General features: G+C 45.3%; 1 protein-coding gene across 1 annotated transcript in view; it reads right to left on the bottom strand.

The window, feature by feature from the left end:
• Positions 1-6102: 6102 nt before the first annotated feature.
• Positions 6103-20023, bottom strand: part of SLC26A6 (solute carrier family 26 member 6) — a 33822-nt gene continuing 19901 nt past the window's right edge. Inside the window, exons 11-21 of the mRNA XM_083721368.1 lie at positions 19780-19857; positions 19282-19377; positions 17650-17756; positions 17007-17076; positions 15933-16025; positions 14435-14527; positions 13582-13668; positions 11716-11916; positions 10795-10849; positions 8957-9093; positions 6103-7707 (exon numbers count right to left, since the gene is read on the bottom strand). Of these exons, the coding sequence (XP_083577494.1) occupies positions 7684-7707; positions 8957-9093; positions 10795-10849; positions 11716-11916; positions 13582-13668; positions 14435-14527; positions 15933-16025; positions 17007-17076; positions 17650-17756; positions 19282-19377; positions 19780-19857 (1041 nt within the window). The 3' untranslated portion in view covers positions 6103-7683. The remainder of the gene's footprint in view (positions 7708-8956; positions 9094-10794; positions 10850-11715; positions 11917-13581; positions 13669-14434; positions 14528-15932; positions 16026-17006; positions 17077-17649; positions 17757-19281; positions 19378-19779; positions 19858-20023) is intronic.

Below are 20023 nucleotides of genomic sequence, written 5' to 3'. Positions count from 1 at the left end.
ATACCTCGCAAGGGAAACCTGAGTGGAGAAGTTGCTCCATTTTAGACCGGAAGTGTGTCAAGAGGAGCTAGCAGTGCTTTTGGCGAATCTCCTACCTCTATGAGGGCAGAAGCCCGTGCTGTTTCTTTCAAAGTTAGCCCAGAATCTGACCCACTACTTGTGTGTTTCCTAAGATTTAATTCTTTCACTTAAACATAAAAAGCCAGAGATAGGGAGGCTGAAGAAAAGATCTCATTAAATGGACAGGCCATTGGTAAAATCTTCCGCCGTCCTGGAAGAGAGGATTTATAATAAGGGGGTTCCAAATTGGGTCTTTGACCAGAGTGAAATAAAGCCTAGTTTCGTCCCTGCTTTTTCCCCTGACAGGGGCTCTAAGCGGCTTACCGCTAAAATAAAAGCAGATAAAAACGGGGAAAGCAATCATTAAAAAACACACACACAATAAAACATTAATAGAATCAAACTTCTAAAAAATCATCTCTTTATCCTCATTTTAATCCAAACGGGAAAAATATTAAAACAATTATTAAAACGTCCCCCCTCCACCTGTTGCACAAAAGGTTCTTCAAGGCAGTGGGACCTGCAACCTGATGTTTCAGTGTGGAGCATTGATGTTCAGGGTTCGGTAGTGGCTGTGTTTAGTGAGATGGAGCTATGAAGCCACCATCCTGACACTTGTGCTGCTCCTGCTTTCCTGGATGGGGCTGGGGGAAGAGCAATGGTGAGGTTGGGGCAATATGGCACTTCTGCCAGTTCAACCACACAGCCCTGATCTCGCTGCCACCTTGCCCCAGACCTGTTCAAAAAAAGTGTCAGGAGGGTGGCTCCATCCCAGCCATAGCTGTCAAGCGTCCCTTATTTGGAGGGACAGTCCCTTATCCCAGTGCCGTGTCCCGCTGCTGTCCCTTATTGATGGATGTCCCTTAAATTTCCCAGGTTTCAAAGGAAGCAGCTCCTCTCCCTCCCTCCCTGCCGGCCAGGGAGGAGGGAGGCTCCAACTGTGTTGCTTGGCTGCTCGGTCCGACCCCCTCCGGCCTCCTCTCACCAGCCTCAGCCCCTGGGAGCCCCTCCCTGCCAGGACTGGTGGGAGCCTCGGGCCCTTCCGCCACCATCCTCCTCCTGAGCGTCTCTGCCTGGGGCCTCCCCTCTGCCCATCACCGCCGCTCCCGCTAGGCCGTACTGCGGCTGTGATGCCGAAGGACCCGGATGAGATGGGCAGCCTGGCATGGCCTATGAATTGCTGAGGACCCTTGAGAGGAGAGCAAGGGCAACCATAGAGAAAGCAGTTCAAAGAGAGGAGGAGGTGGAGGCGTGGGCAAGCGCTTCTCCCATAGATTTGTAGTGGTAGACTAGCATAGATGGTCTGATCTGCAGGTTTACTTCAGGCGCTAACCCCCCCCCCCCCCCAGATGGAACTGAGAGCTGAAGATGGAGCACGAGAGAAAAGATACAGAACTGCAGCAGCATCTTCGTAGCTTGGATTTCGTTTTGCGCGAAAAGCGGTTGCTGCTTGTAGTTATTTAATTGCAGTGTTTCATCGGCTGGTGTCTTGAGCAGCAACCTCTGGAAACGAAGGGCTAAAAACTGGCGCTGCTCTCCAAAATTATCTGGTCCCTTTTAACTGGTTGACTAAAATCCCTTATTTTGGCTGCTGGTCCCTTATTTTCAAATCTGTAAGTTGACAGCTATGATCCCAACACATGCGCTGCTCCTCTCAGTGTTTTATGCCCTCTTCTGGGATATTCCATTCCGTTCCCTCTGGCCCCTCTCCTGATTTTCCGTTCCCTCCCACAACAGCCAGGCCACATTCTGTGGTTGCTGAGCACTTTCGGTCCTCTTTGGGCTGCTTATTGTTACAGAAGTCTGGAAACCTTTACTATGTGAGCAGGGTTGTTTGGAGACAAGAAATTTGTTTTTGTCCATTTTAAACATTTTTCTTATTTATAGCATTTATATCTTACCCTTTTCCTCCGAGGAGCTGAAGGTGGCATATGTGATTCTCCCCTTCCTCATTTAATCCCCACAACAACCTTGTGAGGTAGGTTAGGCTGAGTAGCAGTGACTGGCCCAAGGTCGCCCAGAGAGCTTCATGGCCAAGTGAGGATTTGAACTCTGGCCTCCCAGATCCTTGTCCAACACTCTAACCACTATACCATACTAGCTTGTAAAACTATTTACCAGGGGAGAGCCCCTATTTCTGGTATCCATCATCAGCAAACCCTTGACTTTACTTTGCCTCTTGGGGCAGTTTTGGAGACACCCCTTTGAAAATGGTTGTCATGTGTGCCACTGTGCGCTAGAGGCCACTATCTTCCTTTCAGCCACTGCTACAACTGCTTATTGAGATGAGTTGTAACTATTCTATAATAAGCCCAAATAGATTCAGAGTAAGACTAAACATTCTCAAACTTTTTTTTTTTTAAAAAAGGAAACAGTGGTGGTTTACGCTTTGCTTCAGAAGCCGTTTCGGTAAAAAAATAAAACAAAAACTGGACAGGCAATTTCTCGGAAAACCTATAGAGTTTACAGTAGACAGGAAATAGCCTTCACCAGTCTTACAGCAGTTGGGGGTGGGGGGTGTTAGCAAAGTCACTTACGGTAAAGCAGATGGAGTCCAGAGAGAAAAGAAATCTTGATATCTCTTTACTGAGGAAAAAACAGGATAATTGAGAAAGGAACAGAGAGGTTTTGCCTTGCTTTACTTCAGATCTTGTAGAGCAGGGAGACATTCAGCTAAACATGCAGAGGAAAACTCCCTCAGAACTACCCAACCAATTATGGCACGTAATACCTCCTCAAATATCACACCACTGTGCACGGTTACTAAGCAATACCTCCAACTGTCCACCTCTTGGCTAGTTGACTTTAACACTTACCGTTAGACTTCTCATGGAATGATCTCTGCTGTTGCACTTTGCGCAGGGGGTGAAGCTGTAGAGCCACCCCCTTGACACTGGTGTTGTTGCTGCTTACTTGGACAGGATAGGATAGGTGCTGGGAGATCAAGGCTGCATGGGTGGCACCAGCAAGAGAGCCAAATTGGTCCCAATGGGGCACCTCTGTAGCCTGAACCTCACCACCAAGTTAGTATCAGTGTCACTGGTGTCAGGGGGGATGGCACTGTGGTCTAAACCACTGAGCCTCTTGAGCATGCTGATCGGAAAGTCAGCTGTTCAAATCACCACGACGGGGTGAGCTCCCGTTCCTCTGTCCCAGCTTCAGCCAGCCTAGCAGTTCGAAAGCATGCCAGTGCAAGTTGATAAATAGGTACTGCTGTGGTGGGAAGGTAAATGGCATTTCCGTGACCCAGAAAGCTGTCTGTGGACAAATGGCGGCTCCCTCAGCCTGCAAGCAAGATGAGTCCCGCAACCCCATAGTCGCCTTTGACTGCACTTAACTGTCCAGAGGTCCTTTACCTTTTACCTTTCTTCCCTGTCATCAGTGCTGCTACTGCCAATGTGTAAAGTGGGATATTAGCATACCTTCCAACACCTCAACAGCAAAATCCTGGGACACAATCTTCCTTGACACCATCTTCCCATTTTCTTCTCATGAGAGGATGGCAGCCGTTTTGGACATAATGATCTCGCACAATTTCACACCCTGATTTCTCCCCGGAAAAAGCGCTTTTCTCAGGCACGGTGCCCAAAACTGCACGCTTTAGGGTGCTGAGCGAGATCATTGCCCCAGGAAATATCAATGGTGAGAAAATGCTCAAGATCACTGCTTCCAAAATGTCAGCCATTCTCTCACGAGAAAAAAACGGGATGTCCTGGTTTTTCTGGGACACTTGCGGGATATGGGATAGAGGACTCAGACAATGGTAAGAACCAGTTTGTAGTGCATGTGCGCACACAAGAAACTTGCCTGGGCAGGCCTGAGACATAGCGTAGTGCAGTCACAGTGGCCAAGGGTGATCAGCTACAAGTAATCATTGGCAGGGATACCTTGCCCACAGTGTTTCATGTGCTGGTAACCTCGTGTTTGCATTACTGCTATGTGCTCTAAGTGGCGCTGCTTTGGGGCTTGGTTTGGAAGTTTCAGTTATTGCAGAACACTGTGGCTGGCCCAGGGGAGAGGAACCTTTTTCAACCTGAGGGCAGAGGAAGTTTTAGGGTAGCACAACCAATGTGGTTGTACTGGGTGCTGCACTGCAGGGGATGCCACAAGAATACTGTAGAACAGAGCTCGAGAGGTGTGTGTGTGTGTGTGTGTGTGAATTTTAGCATAGCAAAGAGCACGAGCCCAAAGTCCACCACTGCTTAGGGCCACATTTCTTCCCGAGCAACCTTCTCATATCTCTTCTGCATCAATGTGTTTTGCTGCTGTCAGTGTTTTAAAATGTTATATTATTTTGCATAACTTACATTTTATTACGTGCTTTGTCAGTTATTTTGTGCCCTACTCTGGGATATATATATATATTTTAAATAACAAGCAGGTTAGAAATCTTCTAAATAAATAAATTATATTTTAGCCTCCCCACCCCCAGCACCACCACTCAATTGAGCAATGAAGCCGAAAATTCCTGGTGAATTAATTATGAAGGCCTTTTATGTATTATTTAGGTTGTATTCAATTTTTTTGTCTCAGCAGTCAAATGTAATATCATTTGGGCCTTTGGGCTTTGGGTAAAATTCTGAGTCACTGGAGGGGACTTAAATGGAGGTGGGAGGATTCTCAAAGGAGCACAGTAAAAACAAAGCAGGACAATGTTGAATAAAACCCAGGATTAGATTTATAGGATTTTAGCATCCCTGATTTATCTGAAAAGAAGTTATCTTCTGGCAGCTTTGAGGCCGAAATCAAAAGGTCGCTTGCCAGAATATATAGAGATTATTATTTTTTCTGCATTAGCAACTGCTAACACTGAAACATTAAAAGTACAGTTACATTGTTTATCTGCAATCCCATATAGCTACTGTACTTGCATGGGAGGAAGTCATATTGAACTAAATCAGGCTCTTCTGCATAGCAGAAGCATGGAGCCTTTTTTAGCCTGAGGTCCACATTCCCTTGTTGGCAACCTGCTTGGGGCCACTTGTAAGTTGTGGGCGGGGCAAGAAGCAAAAGTGGGCAGAGCAATGGGTGTGAACGTTACCATTGTCCAGTCAGCTAGTTTTTACTTGCCTGTTGTGTGTACACCTTCGCACACCCCTCTCTGTCTTCTGTCCAGGGCAACCAAGGGTTGTCCTTCAAGCTGTGAGATACAAGGCGTGTTATTCTGTACCAGAAGGTACCCTTTAATGGTGAGCCATGAAGCAGCCTCGCTTCCCCTTCCATGGCCATGGTACAACCAGAAGGAAAACTCAGATCTTAAATCCCCACTGCCTTGCGAGATATCTTCAGGAGAAGAAAATGCTAAGGAGTAAACACTACATGAATCTGGTGGGATGGCACCTCGTATACCTCCTTCTGACAACTCCTGCAGACAAGCTGGTGCCAAATGTTTTGCCCTGCCATAAGAAGGGGGACAGGAAGGGCATTATGTGCAAATCCCTGTCTCGTTTAGTCCTTTTTGGGGGTGATGTGTAAACCCTAGCAGGGTGGCCCAGCTTTTCATACCAAGATGGCCACAAGGGTACTTCAAGATGGAACCTGCAGGCTGCTCATAGCCTTGTCTCGTGGAGGTGGTGGCAGGAGTGGGGGGAAGCAAGCCCAGAATTTGGCGCCCCCCCCACCCAACCCTCATACTGTCTTCCCAAAGCTGGCTAAGTGAAGTTTCTACCACCCATCTGGCTGGGTTTCCCCAGCCACTCTGGGCGGCTTCCAACAAAAGATTAAAAATACATTAAAACATCAGTCATTAAAAACTTCCCTGAACAGGGCTACATGTGGCCTTTGGGCTGTGCATTGGACCACTCTGTGCCTGGACCATAGAGACTTGTGTGTGACTTGGCCATTATGGTAATTAGCAGCTTTTGGATAATAATTCATTTCATTATTTGATTTGAAATGTTAACTTATTTTACATGCGATGTCTAAAATTCTCATTAGTTGTTGGCCATGCTCTGAATGCATCTGAGAATGAACTGCTGTTCCATTCCACCCGAATACTTGGGCAGATTATTCTGGAGAATTGAGACACGGCAGAAACAATCATAGCTTTCAGAAATACAGTTTATTCACCTATTTACAACTTCAGTCTGCATGGCGGGAGTCCAGATCTTGGTCATTTCAAGCATGGTCATTTCAAGAGAATGCAGCCCTGGAGTCTAAGGCATCTCTCCCATCCAGCCTTCAGCCAGCCTCCCCAAAGATGGATCCCAGCCTTTCTTCCTCTTTTTCCTTCCCAGAACCCCTTGCTACCAGACTCCCTTTTCCTGTAACCTCAGACACACACACCCCATGACCTTGGCAGCATCTGTCTCCCCAGGTCAATGGATTCCTCTCAGATGGCCCACCAACCCCTTTTGTCATGTTAACAGATTTACTCTTCACTTGGCCAGCCAGGCTGGTTTGCATAAGCCAGCCCAGGGATTCCTGGTCTGGCACAGTCCTGCAGCTTGTACTTTCATCCATTAATCAAAAACCTACCATTTATTAATTTTTAGGGTTTTGGGGGGATCCCCCACAAATTTATAACAACAATAATAAAGGACATAGTATCTCATTTCTGAAAAGAGTTTTCCTAAGTAAAATCTGTACATATTTACATTTTTCTTGACCTTGGGGTTTGGGGTTTGCATTCATTGATTTCTTCTGAAGTGAATGGAGTTTAGCAAAGTTTAGAAAAACTGGAACAGCACTCAGGCAGAACAAAAATGTATGTCCGGAATATTTTCTGCAATTACACCAGTTGTTAGTCGCACTTTGCTAAATGTATACCTCACACAAAATGGGCAAGGACATTTGATATATAAGATTCCACATATCTAAAACAAATTAAGAGGTGGGCGCCAGGACATTCCACCCATTCCAGTGGGGCTCTTTCACATGAAATCTTTCTCAGGTCAGACTTCCATTCATTTATTATTTCAATACATCTATAATTTTCCAGAAGCAGTAATAGTCCTCTTGACCTTGCCTCCTGTACGTTGTCTCAGCAAGCTGTAGTTAGGGTCTATTGAAACGGGGCAAGTTCAAAGATATAAAGCTGCTTTATAGAGAGTCTTTCTAGATCCACCTTTTCTGCTCTGGATGATGGTGGCTCTCCAAGAGGTCCTTTCTATCACTTATTACTTGATCCTTGTAACTGGAGATTCCATGGACATGGTTTTAAAATTGCAACCCAGGAGAGAAGGAATAAGTAGGGACTCAAGGCCCCCAGAGGGAATATGTTAGTGTTCTGCCTCTCCAGCTTGATAGGCACTTAAAACAGGTAGAGAATGCTGCAGATGACCCTGTGCTTCACCAAATTAGTTGGCAGGATTCAGTGGAAAAATCCAAAAGTAGCCATAGCAACAAGTGAGGCACTTCCAATGTCTGAAAGGGGTCTCTCCCCCCCCCCCCCCGGCAGGAACTGTAGAGTTTTGAAGTAGGTGGGCAGGAAGGCCCTCAACCGAGTCTCAGTTTCTTGAAGGTCCCAATAAGTCTCTCTCTCTCAAAAAAAGCCAAAGCAGGTTCCTACCACCCAGTGGTGGAGAATCCCACATAACTATTTTGATAAAAGCCAATTCATATAGTCATCTGAAAAGGTGCTGGCTCCTCTGTGAGGATTGGAGGAGCAGATGATTCCACTGGTTACATTTTAGTGGCGTTGTTATCCTGTGAATATGAATAATAAAGTTGCTAGCATTGATTTCTGAGAGAACCTGATATTAACTCAACATTTCTCTTCCGTTTACTTGTTCACTATCTGAGGTACCCATATCTCTGATAGAGATGTATATAGATTCCTCTAGCACCTGTTCAGTCATAGACTTTACATCAAAGAAGCTGTCAAGATCCGCCTAAGGAATAACTCTTATACAAACTGGATGGAAAATAGCTTCTTGTTTTCTCAACATCCCCTCTAAGGGAGCTTCCAGGCCAGCAGTTTACTGAGCATTTACAAGTAACTTGCACAGATGTTATACAATGTCACTGGCTTATTGAGCGATCATCCTGACATGTCTGCAGGAATGTTACACAACACTGCCAGTTAGAGGCTGTTATCCTGCAATTTCTACTGCAATTTCCCATCACTTTTCTTGTCAGACTCTTTGCAACAATAAAAGTGATGGGATAATTTTACCAGAACATGCGGATCAACAACCAACATTTGTGCAAACAGACTTGCCTGCAATTAAAACACATATGTTGGGGGTTTGCATGACTGCTCAGGTATGGCAATTCCTACAAGATAAGTCCCATGTTACAGTTGTAGAAGCAAGGTCAAGGCGAAGAAGTAATGACTTGCCTCAGGCAAACTAGTAGTCCATGGCAAAGAAGACATTTTATCAAGCAACTTCCTGGTTAGTATATTGGCTGTGTCTTAGTTAAAGCAATGTATAGTGGTACCTCTGGTTAATAACTTAATTTGTTCTGGAGGTCTGTTCTTAACCTGAACTGTTCTTAACCTGAAGCACCACTTTAGCTAATGGGGCCTTCTGCTGCTGCTGTGCTGCCGCCACACGATTTCTGTTCTCATCCTGAAGCAAAGTTCTTAACCTGAAGCACTATTTCTGGGTTAGCGGAGTCTGTAACCTGAAGCGTATGTATCCTGAAGCATCTGTAACCCGAGGTACCACTGTACATTTGATGGGCAGAGCACACAATGGATGGGGGCATTCTACAGATCTGGCTGTGGAGTGTGCACTGGCCTTTCAATGTAGGGAGGCCTAATGACATCTATGATGGAACCCAGAGCTGAGCAAGGAAGATGAACAGGTCCATCACTGTGGTCTGAATGTCTGGCTTGGAAGTAGCAATGTGATATTGCCCTGTGAGATTTCTAGGACTAAAGTTTCCAGCAAGAAAAGAAAAGAAAAGAAAAGAAAAGAAAAGAAAAGAAAAGAAAAGGCTAACCACGTACTGTGACAGTTTGTGGCAAGCTCTCTCCCCGGTTCCTGATAACATAGGTAACAGCATCATGTACAGATGGGAAAAGGTGCTGCTTGGTGATGGTCTGGCTGAAGAAATTGCCTCTTTCCAGCTGGGTAATGACGGAAGCTACAGGGGGAAAGACAAGGAAAAGCCACGTGAGGGTGCCATTTCAGCCCACTTCCGCCAACTGATGCCAGCCACACTAACCATGAATGCTCAAATCCACCTATCATCTGCTTTTTCCTCTAAGCCAAGAACATAGGGATTTGCTGGCTGGATCAGACTAAGGGTTTGTCTCCAGTGGTGGCTGCTCAGATACCCCTGGGAGCTCACAAATTGGGCATGACGTAAGAGCCGTGGCACAGAGCAGTTTCTTCACTTAGGGCCAAACCAGGCATAATGCTGATGTGGGAGATCTATGATTAGGACCTCCCACTGAGTGTGAGGAGTGTGCCTGCTTAGCTAGCCAGCAGCCCCCTGCAGTTGCTCTGGGAACTGGTGCTCTGGAGAAGAGTCTTTCACCTTCTCATCCCTTTCCCTGATCTAAACCATTCCCGGATGCTATTACCACTACAGGGGAGATGGGAGACACTTTTGCTCTTGAAGTTGCTGATCTAATGGGGGGGGGGCAGAAGAAGATTTAGACTGGGCAGAGGTCGGCTGCCGTGATGCCTTCCAGATGTTGTGGGACCCCAACCAGTAGCAGCTGAAGCAAATGTAGTGAATTCTCAGCGTTATACAAGGACTTTTGTGCCACATATCCTGAATCGTTAACAAGCATCAGGTTGAAACTTTAGCATGAGCAACTGTGCGTCCCACTGTCATTTAACACAAATTATAGTCATTTATGTCCAGGACCCTCTGCCACAGCATCTGAATCACTGGTTCCTTCTGCCCTTCAGTAGCACATTTTTAACCAATTCAAAGGCTTGATGGAATAATGTGACTATGAAATAGAAGAAGTCCAAAGGGCAGGAGGAAGTGCGCATCCAGGACAAGGCCGAGAATGGAGGAATCACGAGCAATAGAAGATGCACACACTCTCAGGTTATGTTCGGCTTTGGGGAATCGGATCCCTCCCCGGGTGGCAGTGAAGAAGCAGATCAAATGAAAGGAGTGTTCTTACCAGTTAGTTTCTTTAATAATCACAGTGAGAGACAAAGGAATGCATATCTCTTATAGAAATGGCATTGTTCCCAGTACAGTGGTACCTCAGGTTAAGTACTTAATTCATTCTGGAGGTCCGTTCTTAACCTGAAACTGTTCTTAACCTGAAGCACCACTTTAGCTAATGGGGCCTCCTGCTGCCGCCGCGCCGCCAGAACACAATTTCTGTTCTCATCCTGAAGCAAAGTTCTTAACCCGAGATACTATTTCTGCATTAGCGGAGTCTGTAACCTGAAGCGTATGTAACCCGAGGTACCACTGTACAGGCTCACCCTCTCCTCCCCCATTAATCTACGTCACTCCTACGTCAGGTAACCTGAGCTTGTTGCCTCTGCGCTCTCTGTTCTATCACTCTCAAACCACTCTAGTCTTAGGCAAAGGGAGGTCCAGGAATGCTGTCCAAAGATACTGAATCTGCCAGCCGTCTCTCTTGGTGTTTCCTCTTCTAGCTGTTCCTCACCCAGTATTTCCCAGCTTTCCCCCTCTGGACTATGCCCCTCTGCAAACCACTGTTCTAAATCAATACTGTCCTCCTGCCCTTGGGAAGGTTCAGGAGAAGGGTGTGTGTGGCTCCCACCATTCCTCCCCAGTCCAGCCCCTGACAGGCTATGACTTGCTTACTGCAGTGTGGCTCACCCGTGACTTCCTAGAATTCCTTACCATGGCAACCGACGAGAAACACGTCCACTTCAATCTCTTGGAAATCTTTAAATATCTGCCAAGGACAACAAGAAAAAACAACTGAGACAAGATGCTTTGCAGGAACCTGAGGGGTTGCATTTGCCTATCCTGCCACGGCAGGGCAGCTTCAGATACTAGGAAGTTATTCTACAAAGCCCACATGTTATCTGCATGGACCTCCCTGTGCAATCTTTTGCTAAAATCAGTGAATTTTATGTGGGTAGTAATGGCCATTGGGTGGTGGTTAAGGTGTCTGCCAAAGAAAAACTGAGAAAATAAAATGCTTTCCTCACATTTGACTGATTTGGATTATTTGGTGTCTTACATGCCAGTAATTTCTGTGACAGATGTGATTGGCAGAGAGAGAGAAGCAATTAACAGATGAAAGCGGGTGATGAGCAAGGTTCAGAAGCACAGATTAGCCATCACAATGTAATCGAAGCCACAGTTTGTTGGAGACCCCTTTTGAAGGGCCAACGAGACACGATGTTAAATCTCTCCTTTAAAGTTAGTATTATCACCAGTGGGGAATGCAAAAAACAAAACCCCAAAACAAACATCAGCTTCAGAGGAGGGATTTTCCTCAGGACCCCAGTAGGGGAGGAAAGGGCTTAATTCCTTCTCTAATCCTGCTACATATCAATCCCCTTCTCACAGCACCTTCAGCTGGTGCTGTCTGTATTTTAAGAAACCTACAGGTTTAGATGCAAAGCTGCATTTAACCTCAAATGGAGTTGGCTCTGAGTCATCTAGCTGGCAGTCAAACAGCTCAGGCCATCTGAACCCCCCCCCCCTTTCCAGAGGTCTTCCTCATGAGGCAATTTGCCTTTAGATTTGGCTGCACACAGAACAACTCTCTCATGACGGGTGTCCCTCTTCTGGTGGTTGTCCCCTCCTTACGTTTTTAAAGGTCTTTATGCAGACAGTGTCCACAAAGTTGACAGGGGTGAGGTCCAGGATGAGCGAGTGAAGAGGAGGCTTCTTCAGTCCCAGGGAATGCAAAGTGGGTTTGTCAGAAGGTTGTGGCTGGCTCTGGTTTTGGGGGGCCAAGTCAGTCACACTTCCATTAGCAGCAGTGGCTGCTGTGTCATCTCCCTGCTCCTGTGAGGAAAGAAAAATCACAGTATTTTCCCCCAACATGAAACAGTGTTCTGGCCATAGGGTTTTCTCAGGTTGGCTCTGCTCATAGGGTGTCTCAGCAACACTAAGGGTGGGTGAGAAATTCAATTCATTTCACATTTAATTTGCACATTCCAAAAACACTACATGAAACAAAACACAACCACCCTTGGAAATTCACACTTCTGCAAATTTCGCAGTGCACTTCTTTAGTCAAGCAACATGCACAAGAATGCACATACCGCAGTAAAGCATGCCTAAAAATGCATATGTTAGCACACTTATATTAATATGACAAAAGTGATTCATATTAAGGGAAAATATGCTTTGCATAAAATCTGCATATATGGCAAAATTACATAAAAAATGCATATATTAGAAGTTTGAACTGAAATGCTGCTGAATTTTCATAAGGACTTAAAAAATAATCACAAACTGATGTGGGAATGTGGATAATTGAAGTTAAGATTGGGGAAATGAGGAACTAAGAGAAACCAAAACTGGCAGATTCACCCATCTCTATTCAGAAGATGTACGGAGAGCTGCAGCCGTAAGAACAGCCCTTTTGGAAAAGGAGCAGGGGTGGACTTTGCTAATCTTTTGTAATATGGCCAAAATTTGGCACCCCCAAATGAATCTTCTCAATTATGGAACATCTCAATTTTGCTCCCCCTTGGCTTGGAGCCCTGTGCAAGGGAATGGCCCGCACTGCCCTAAATCTGGCACTGAAAGGTGGTTTCCATCTCCCTCATAATATGCTGGACTCTGACATCTTTGGGATGTTTCATTGTACAGGTAGGCCACCTATTGGATATTTTGTATCTCATATTGTTTTTCTTTATTCCATTTATTGCAATCAATTTATGAGTTGTCCAAAATAAAAAATCCTTTAGGCAACAGGTTCTGTTCTCATTGGCCTGGTTCACATGTCATGCCAAGCCAAGTCATGGCATTGCAGGATCTCGTGGGCTCTCGGGAGGAAACTGCAGCTGCTGGGCTCCTCAGCGATTGTTCTGTTGCTGTGCTGAGTGAAGCCATGATTTCACTTAACATGTTGTCAGAACCCAGGCTTGTAGTTCAGGACAAACCTTGGTTATAACTTGTGGTCAGCCTGGAGAGCGCTAACTCACAAGACTAGGTTCACATGACACATTAAGCCAAATTAGGGCATAGCAGAGCAGCAGAGTGACAGGAGAGGAGCAAAAAAGCCACAGCCTCTTCTCTGGGAACCAGCACATTTCCACTAAGCCATGGTTTGACTTTGTATGACATGCGAACCAGGCCAATGGGAAGATGTGCGTACAGACCTTGCAGTGGGGAACCTCCTCAGTGAAGAAGAGGCATAGAACTGATTGCAACCAGAAAGCCCAGGTCACTTTGTGTTTTGCAACCCTCTCTTTGTGCCACAGCTTTTCTAGCAGCTCTGGTGGGGAGTCACTTCATCAACAGTATGAAGGTTTGCGGCAAGTCTACTTGGAGACAGACCAACACATTTTGGTGCCTGAGACAACAAATCCAGATTGTTCCCCATGGTACCAAACATCATCATCATCGTCATCATATGGGTTTTACTCATATGATCATGTTAAATGCCTGCTCCTGGAAATGTTGACCACAACTTTCTTTCATGCCCAGATTGATAAATACCTGTGGCCTTGCCTCCATATCTATATTCACAAATGCCAGGTTGTTGCTCCCAGAGTCACACACTGTTTTGATCTGAGAAGCCATTTTCTGTTACCAAAACAAGAGCAGAACAGAAGTCTGAGTAAACTCAAAGAAATTGTGTCCCCATGTGACATTTTGAGAACCTCCATAAATTACTTCTGGGACAAAGAACAGCAGGGCAGAAGGAACAGGGAAGTTACATCTTGCTTGAGCTTCTATGGAAAGCTTCAAACCCTGTGCCCTTGTGGCTGGAAGATGTCCTTGAACTATGACATACACGATAGAACAAGGCGTGTGAGCATGTGTAGAAACTAGACCCACTTTACTGGTCATTGCTCTGGCCACTTTTGCCTCTGGCCCTGCTGACCTCTGGTTTGTGGCCACTGTAAGGTTGCCAAAATGGAATATGGCTCTTGTACTGAAAAAGATTCCCCACCTAAATGGATCTCACTTCAGGTTGAAAATGGGGTAACTATCCTGTGAACCTCCAGATGCTGGAGGACTCCAATCCCCATCAGCTCCAACCAGCATGGCCAGTGGTTGGGAATGATGGGAGTTGTAGTCCAACAGCACCTGAAGGGCTACAGTCTAACTATCCCCGAGTTAAAACATGGCTGGATTAGGCTGTATTAACAAAATCTGCAAGTATTTACAAAACACCCAAGGTCCTTTTAGTGAAAGTGTGCTTAGTGTCATGTGTGAACAGGTCCCCACATGAAAACAAGGATTTAGCCGCCTTTCCTTCTTGCCTCAAATTATTTATGAATTAACTACACACACAATAAACTTCATGGAAACATACTAATTAGTAATTTAGAAGAAAATGGTCCACCTTTGCCTTCTTGGCTTCCTTCTTGTCTTTCTTCTGCTTCTTCTTTAGGGCTTTTTTCTTCTTTTCAACAAGACGGTCCACATCAAAGCCACACTGAAAAAAAGACATATATTTATGTACCAGTTTTAGCAAGGTATTGGTTTTAGCAAGGTATAGATCACTCTAGCCTATTTGCTTGCTTCCTATGTGCTCCTTGTACGTGTTATATAGTGATACCCATAGCCATGGTCTATGAGCCTCTTTCATACTATGAATTCTGTTTGGCTTCTGCAAATGAGGCCCAAGTGGCCTCAGGTAATGGATCAGGTGAGTAATTTAGGTGCTGCCAATTCATCCTGCTCTATTGTCAGAGGACCAAGCATTGACAGTGGCATGAAGAATCTTGCTAAGACCAGTGTAACTGTTGTGCCCCTTCCAAGATAGAGAGAAGCAGACTACAGCTATTTACACTCTGATAACCTCCAGTGTGATGTGTTGTACATAGGGCTGGCTTTGAAGACTGCATGAAAGCTGCATTAGGTCAAAAGATGGCTGCTAAGCTACTCGTTGGGACCAAAACTTTGGGAAACATGTATTGACAGTTCTTAAAGGACTCCACTGACTTCCAATCTGTTTCCAAGCACAATTCAAAGCACTGGTGCTTACCTTCAAAGCCCATCCTGGCTTTGGATTCAGATGTCTGAGAGAACTTCTTTTCTCCTGTATTAACCTCCCCAAACACTAAGATCTTCCTCCAGTGTCCTCCATCAGCTATTGTCAGAGGGGGTCTATTTGGCTCAGGTATCTCACTTGTGGAATTCCCTCCCCAGGATAGTTTGTCTGCTAACTATGCTAATATCTTTTAGGCACCATCACTGTGAGTTTAATTGTATGCCCCTTTTCCATGGCAAATGATGCTCAAAGCAGATCACAATATTGGAAAAGTGTACATAATAAAACAGTGAATTATCTTGAAATGTTGCTCGAGCAACTATAATGTCTAACAAAAATCAAACTGTCACACAAATATTAATAGGCTAATCAAAATGGGCTCATGCTAGTGAATATATATCAAGATTAAAGAACCCGCAAATAGTTAATATAAAGGCCCAGCAACAGGAATATAAGAACATAATCCAAACAGCAGCAAAACAAAATGAAAAACAACAACACTGTTCTCCAAAACAAAAATCTTATAGCTGTCCCACCCAGCAGCAACCCTTAAATAAGACCCAATCTCTCTCTCTCACACACACACCCATCCTGGTGGCCTTTGCATGCTGATTATGGTGGAGCTGAAGAATGACTAAACAGGGCTTCAGTCTATGGCTTTCCTTTCTATATAAAATCGGAGTAGAGAGGACTAAGAGTACTGTGGGAATAGAGACTCTGTTGCATTTGTTTGTCTTTTCCCTCTAAGCAGAATACAGTCCAAAGCCATTTGGTTAGCCATTTGGTCAGCATGGAAACCCTCTGCCACCCCCAAAAATATGAGGGACATCTTCTGAACCCTCCTCACCTTCTTCTTTAGGGCTTCTGCATACAAGTCAGCATTAGCAAAATAGATCGTAGCAGAGGAGCGGAAAATCTTCACGCCTGGGATCTCCTCAGCCTAGAAACAGAACAAAACAAGGAGTTAGTATGGTGTCACAGTAGCTTGAACCTAGGGAGACTTTTGTTCAGATCCCCACTCAGCCACAAAGCTCACCAGCTCGCTGTGGACAAATTACAATATAACATCCCTCAAAGTGGTGGTGTGAAAATAAAGCAGAAAGTTGATCTCCTGTGCTTCTTGTTAGGATTCTTGCCCCGTGTTGCAGTCATGGGATTGGTTTTATCACATGATGGTGTATGTTTTCATTCCACATAGGGGGAAGTGACGGAGACAGGATGTTTGTATTACTGTGTTTCTGTGATGTAGGACATTTGTTCCTTTGTCTCTTTCTCTTTGCTGTTTGATGCTGATGAAGAAGGAGCTGAGTTAGAATGCTCCGAATGTATTATATGTAAATAAAGTAGTTTAGCCAAAATGCTGTGCTACTGGGTCTGTTACACTGACTGCCAAGACTCTGCTGATCCTGAAGTGTGCTGATGCCTGCAAGGCATCAATCACTGTGATGTTCAGGCTAGAAAAAGCTTTCAAAGCTCCAGAATGACCGACCAGGAGGGAGAGAACATGCCAGTCGGGCATGTGTCTCTGTTGGATGCCTACTCATGTGTAGGACCTCCTAACAGGTGGAATAAGTATTTGATAAACAAACAAACAAAGGCTAGGCTTTTTTACAGGGCATGTAATTTCTGTGGCTAGAAATCTGGATTCGAGACAGCACTTGGTGAAATGCTTTGTGGTTGAACAGAGGTTGCTCCTAGTAAGATGTGAGCAAAAGGGCTTGAGAAGGATAAACCCTTCTGCATCTTGGGATTGTCTCATCCCAGCCCTCCATTAGGCATGCACATCTTCCTGGCTGTTCCCGCTCATGTTTGCTTTGGTCCAAGAGGAAGCACAGTGCTTTGTTTTTCAAAGCACACATGCCATTTTCTACATAGCCCCTCCATAGTCATCTCCCCGAGTCATTTTCCAAATGTACTTTACCTTTTGATATTCAGCTACATCTCTGTAAACATCAGTTGTGGGCACTTGTCCTAAAATGGAATAATGGGGCCTTAGAGAAGATGGAAAAAGAGGGATTAGCAAAGACTCTGTTCAGTCTACTTAGCAACAACTTCATGACACCTGGAATTTTATGTTGATGGAGAAGTTGCCAAATTCATATGGGTGAAAGTTGGAACTTGTTCAATACACCAGTCTGAAATTATGATAAGTGTCAGTTCTGGCTAGAAGTATCTCCCTGGGAGGTGAACACATTGGTCAGACATTACCACACTTTCATCATTACAGACAGCTGCATTGATGAATGCCAAAGACTAACACAGTTCCTTTAATATTTATTTCTTCCCAAATGTCTGGCCACTGGCTGTCCTTAAGAAGAAGGGCTATGAAGTGCTTCTGTTCAGGCTAAAACTACTGGTAACGATACATCTTTCCTGGCTACGCCTTGCTCTCTGCTTTGGCTCTGATTCCTGGCTTGATCTTCTGGGTTCCTGGCTCAGCTCTGACATTTTAACTGAGTGGCACCAGGAGGTGGCACCAGAATGCTACCATTTTTCTGCTACCTGGCAAAGGGCCATTCCCAAGCCCACCTCCCCCTCTCCTTTGCAGGCCAAGGAATACTCACATCTGGGTCCGGAAGATTACGGTGAGAAGTGAAAAGGCCACAGCAACCCCCAGCCCCATGTCAAGATTCAACACAATAGTAGCTATAAAGGTTACAACCCAGATCAGCTGCAGAGCGTGGGAGGGGAGAGAGAGGGAGAGAGAAACAATAGAGAAAGTGTAAGTACAATTGCCCCAAATATCAACAGAAGACTTAAGGAAAACTTGCTGAATTATGCAACTGTCTGTCCTGATCTACAACTGTTCCCTGTTGCACCAAGCCATTGGGACTGTTCAGAAGCTTCAAGGTAATGACACAGAGGTCTATTGCCTCCATGGCAACTGCAGAGTTATCCAGTGGGTGGCGGAGGGTGGCTAATATACATTGTGCAGGCTACTGTGGAGCCCCTGGGTGCTCCTATGCATTATTATTATATTTATACCCCTGTCTCTTTACTGAAGGGACGTGGGTGGTGCTGTGGGTTAAACCACAGAGCCTAGGACTTGCCAATCAGAAGGTCGGCGGTTTGAATCCCCGTGACGGGGTGAGCTCCTGTTGCTCAGTCCCATCTCCTGCCAACCTAGCAGTTCGAAAGCACGTCAAAGTGCAAGTGGATAAATAGGTACTGCTCTGGCAGGAAGGTAAACGGTGTTTCCGTGCGCTGCTCTGGTTCACCAGAAGCGGCTTAGTCATGCTGGCCACAACTGTACGCCGGCTCCCTCGGCCAGTAAAGCGAGATGAGCACCGCAACCCCAGAGTCGGCCACGACTGGACCTAATGGTCAGGGCTCCCTTTACCTGTTACTCTTTACTGAAGTACACAAGGCAGCATAAAATAGTGCAATGCAAACAAAATATGAAAGATAGCCTAAAAACTAAAGCAGAGCTAAAACAATAGCTTTAAGCCAGCAATTTTAAAGAGCATGCATGGAATCATCCAGGGATGTGCTGTTCCTGCATGTACCAGGAGATGCAAGGAAGCATGGATCCTGGATGCACCGAGGGACGCATGGTAGCCTTTGTGAAGGCTGTTGCTTTGATCATGTAAGCTGAGCTTTCTGTACTTCATTGCAAAGTTTGCAACGAGCCCAAGCCTCTCAGCTGCAGTTGCCAACATTTATGGCACTGCCATGTGCCAGGAGCAGCAGGCAAAACAGTCGCTGGGGTAACGAAGCCAGACACACAGCAGGGGTCTGGAAAATACTTCAATAAATATAAATTATTTGCAAGTGAGATCTGCAGGAAATACATATTTGAATGCTGCCCCTACTTTCATTTCTGGGTAAAACAACAACAGCAGAAACATTCTGGCACATAGAAAACTAGAATGTTTGGGATAAAAACTCCAGCACTGAGATTTCTTCATGACTCAAGGGTTCTATGTGCAGGGATTCCCCAAACCCCCACTCCTGAGGGGAAGCATTCAAACATGCAATCCTGTGCATTTTAGTTAGGGAGGACCAGTTTGGTTTCACATATTTTTCCAGGTGTCTGCTAGACAGACCTCTGGTTTGCTGTTCTGGAGTTTAGCAAGAACTGCACTGCATGATCGTGCTGATTGTGTGGTGCAGCAGTGTCAAAGCAGGGCCACAGCAGGCTAGCGGATGAACCAGGCTTCCCCTTATTTCTATGGAGCTTCTCTTTTCTTCCTTACCAGGTCAGTAACGTTGGATCTCCAAAGCATACGGATATCTCTAAACTGCTTGAACATGCCCTTCAGGTTGACAATAATGATGGAAGCTAAAATGGCCTGAGGAACAAGGAAATTGCAAAGATATAATAGAGAACAGGGAGTATCATAACACCCACAACACAGAAAACAACAGAAAAGTCTCAGTTTAAAGAGACTTTTATCGCATAGTTGTGAAGTCTTTAAAGGGAGATGTGGCTGTTTAGTCTTGTGCGTAAATGATAGTTTTCTTTGATATTCTATGTGCCCCTCTGCTGCTGTTGTCTTTCACAAGCTAGATACATATGGCGCTGGCACATATAAAGGCACCCCCTGCCCCAATAGTTAATCCCACCAACAGGTAAAATGAAACAAACAGTATACTCCTGTGCATGTTTACACAGAAGTAAGTCCTGTTGAGCTTACTCCCGCGTGTTTAGGATTGTAGCCAAAGACTGAGAGCACCAAGTTTGTTTAACGTACCTTGGGCAGCTGTTCAAAAAGTGCCCCAATCTTCAAAATGGTCACTAGGAGGATGAGACAGGAGACCAGGGCAGCCACCTGCAGAGGAGAGCATAGAGATGAGTAAGTGCAAGGCTGGTTGGAGTAGAAAAGGGCAAGGAACACCCCCCCCATGCACACACATACACCCTCCCTTTTTTAAACTACTGACGACATTCCATTCGTTTTCCTTGTGAAAAGCCTAGAGCTCCTCCAGACTTATCGA

The sequence above is a fragment of the Podarcis gaigeae genome (genome assembly GCF_964106915.1).
Source record: "Podarcis gaigeae genome assembly, chromosome: 2".
Lineage (NCBI taxonomy): Eukaryota > Metazoa > Chordata > Lepidosauria > Squamata > Lacertidae > Podarcis > Podarcis gaigeae.
The sequence above is the reverse complement of the archived record's forward strand: the minus strand, read 5'-3'. Positions and strand labels throughout refer to the sequence as shown.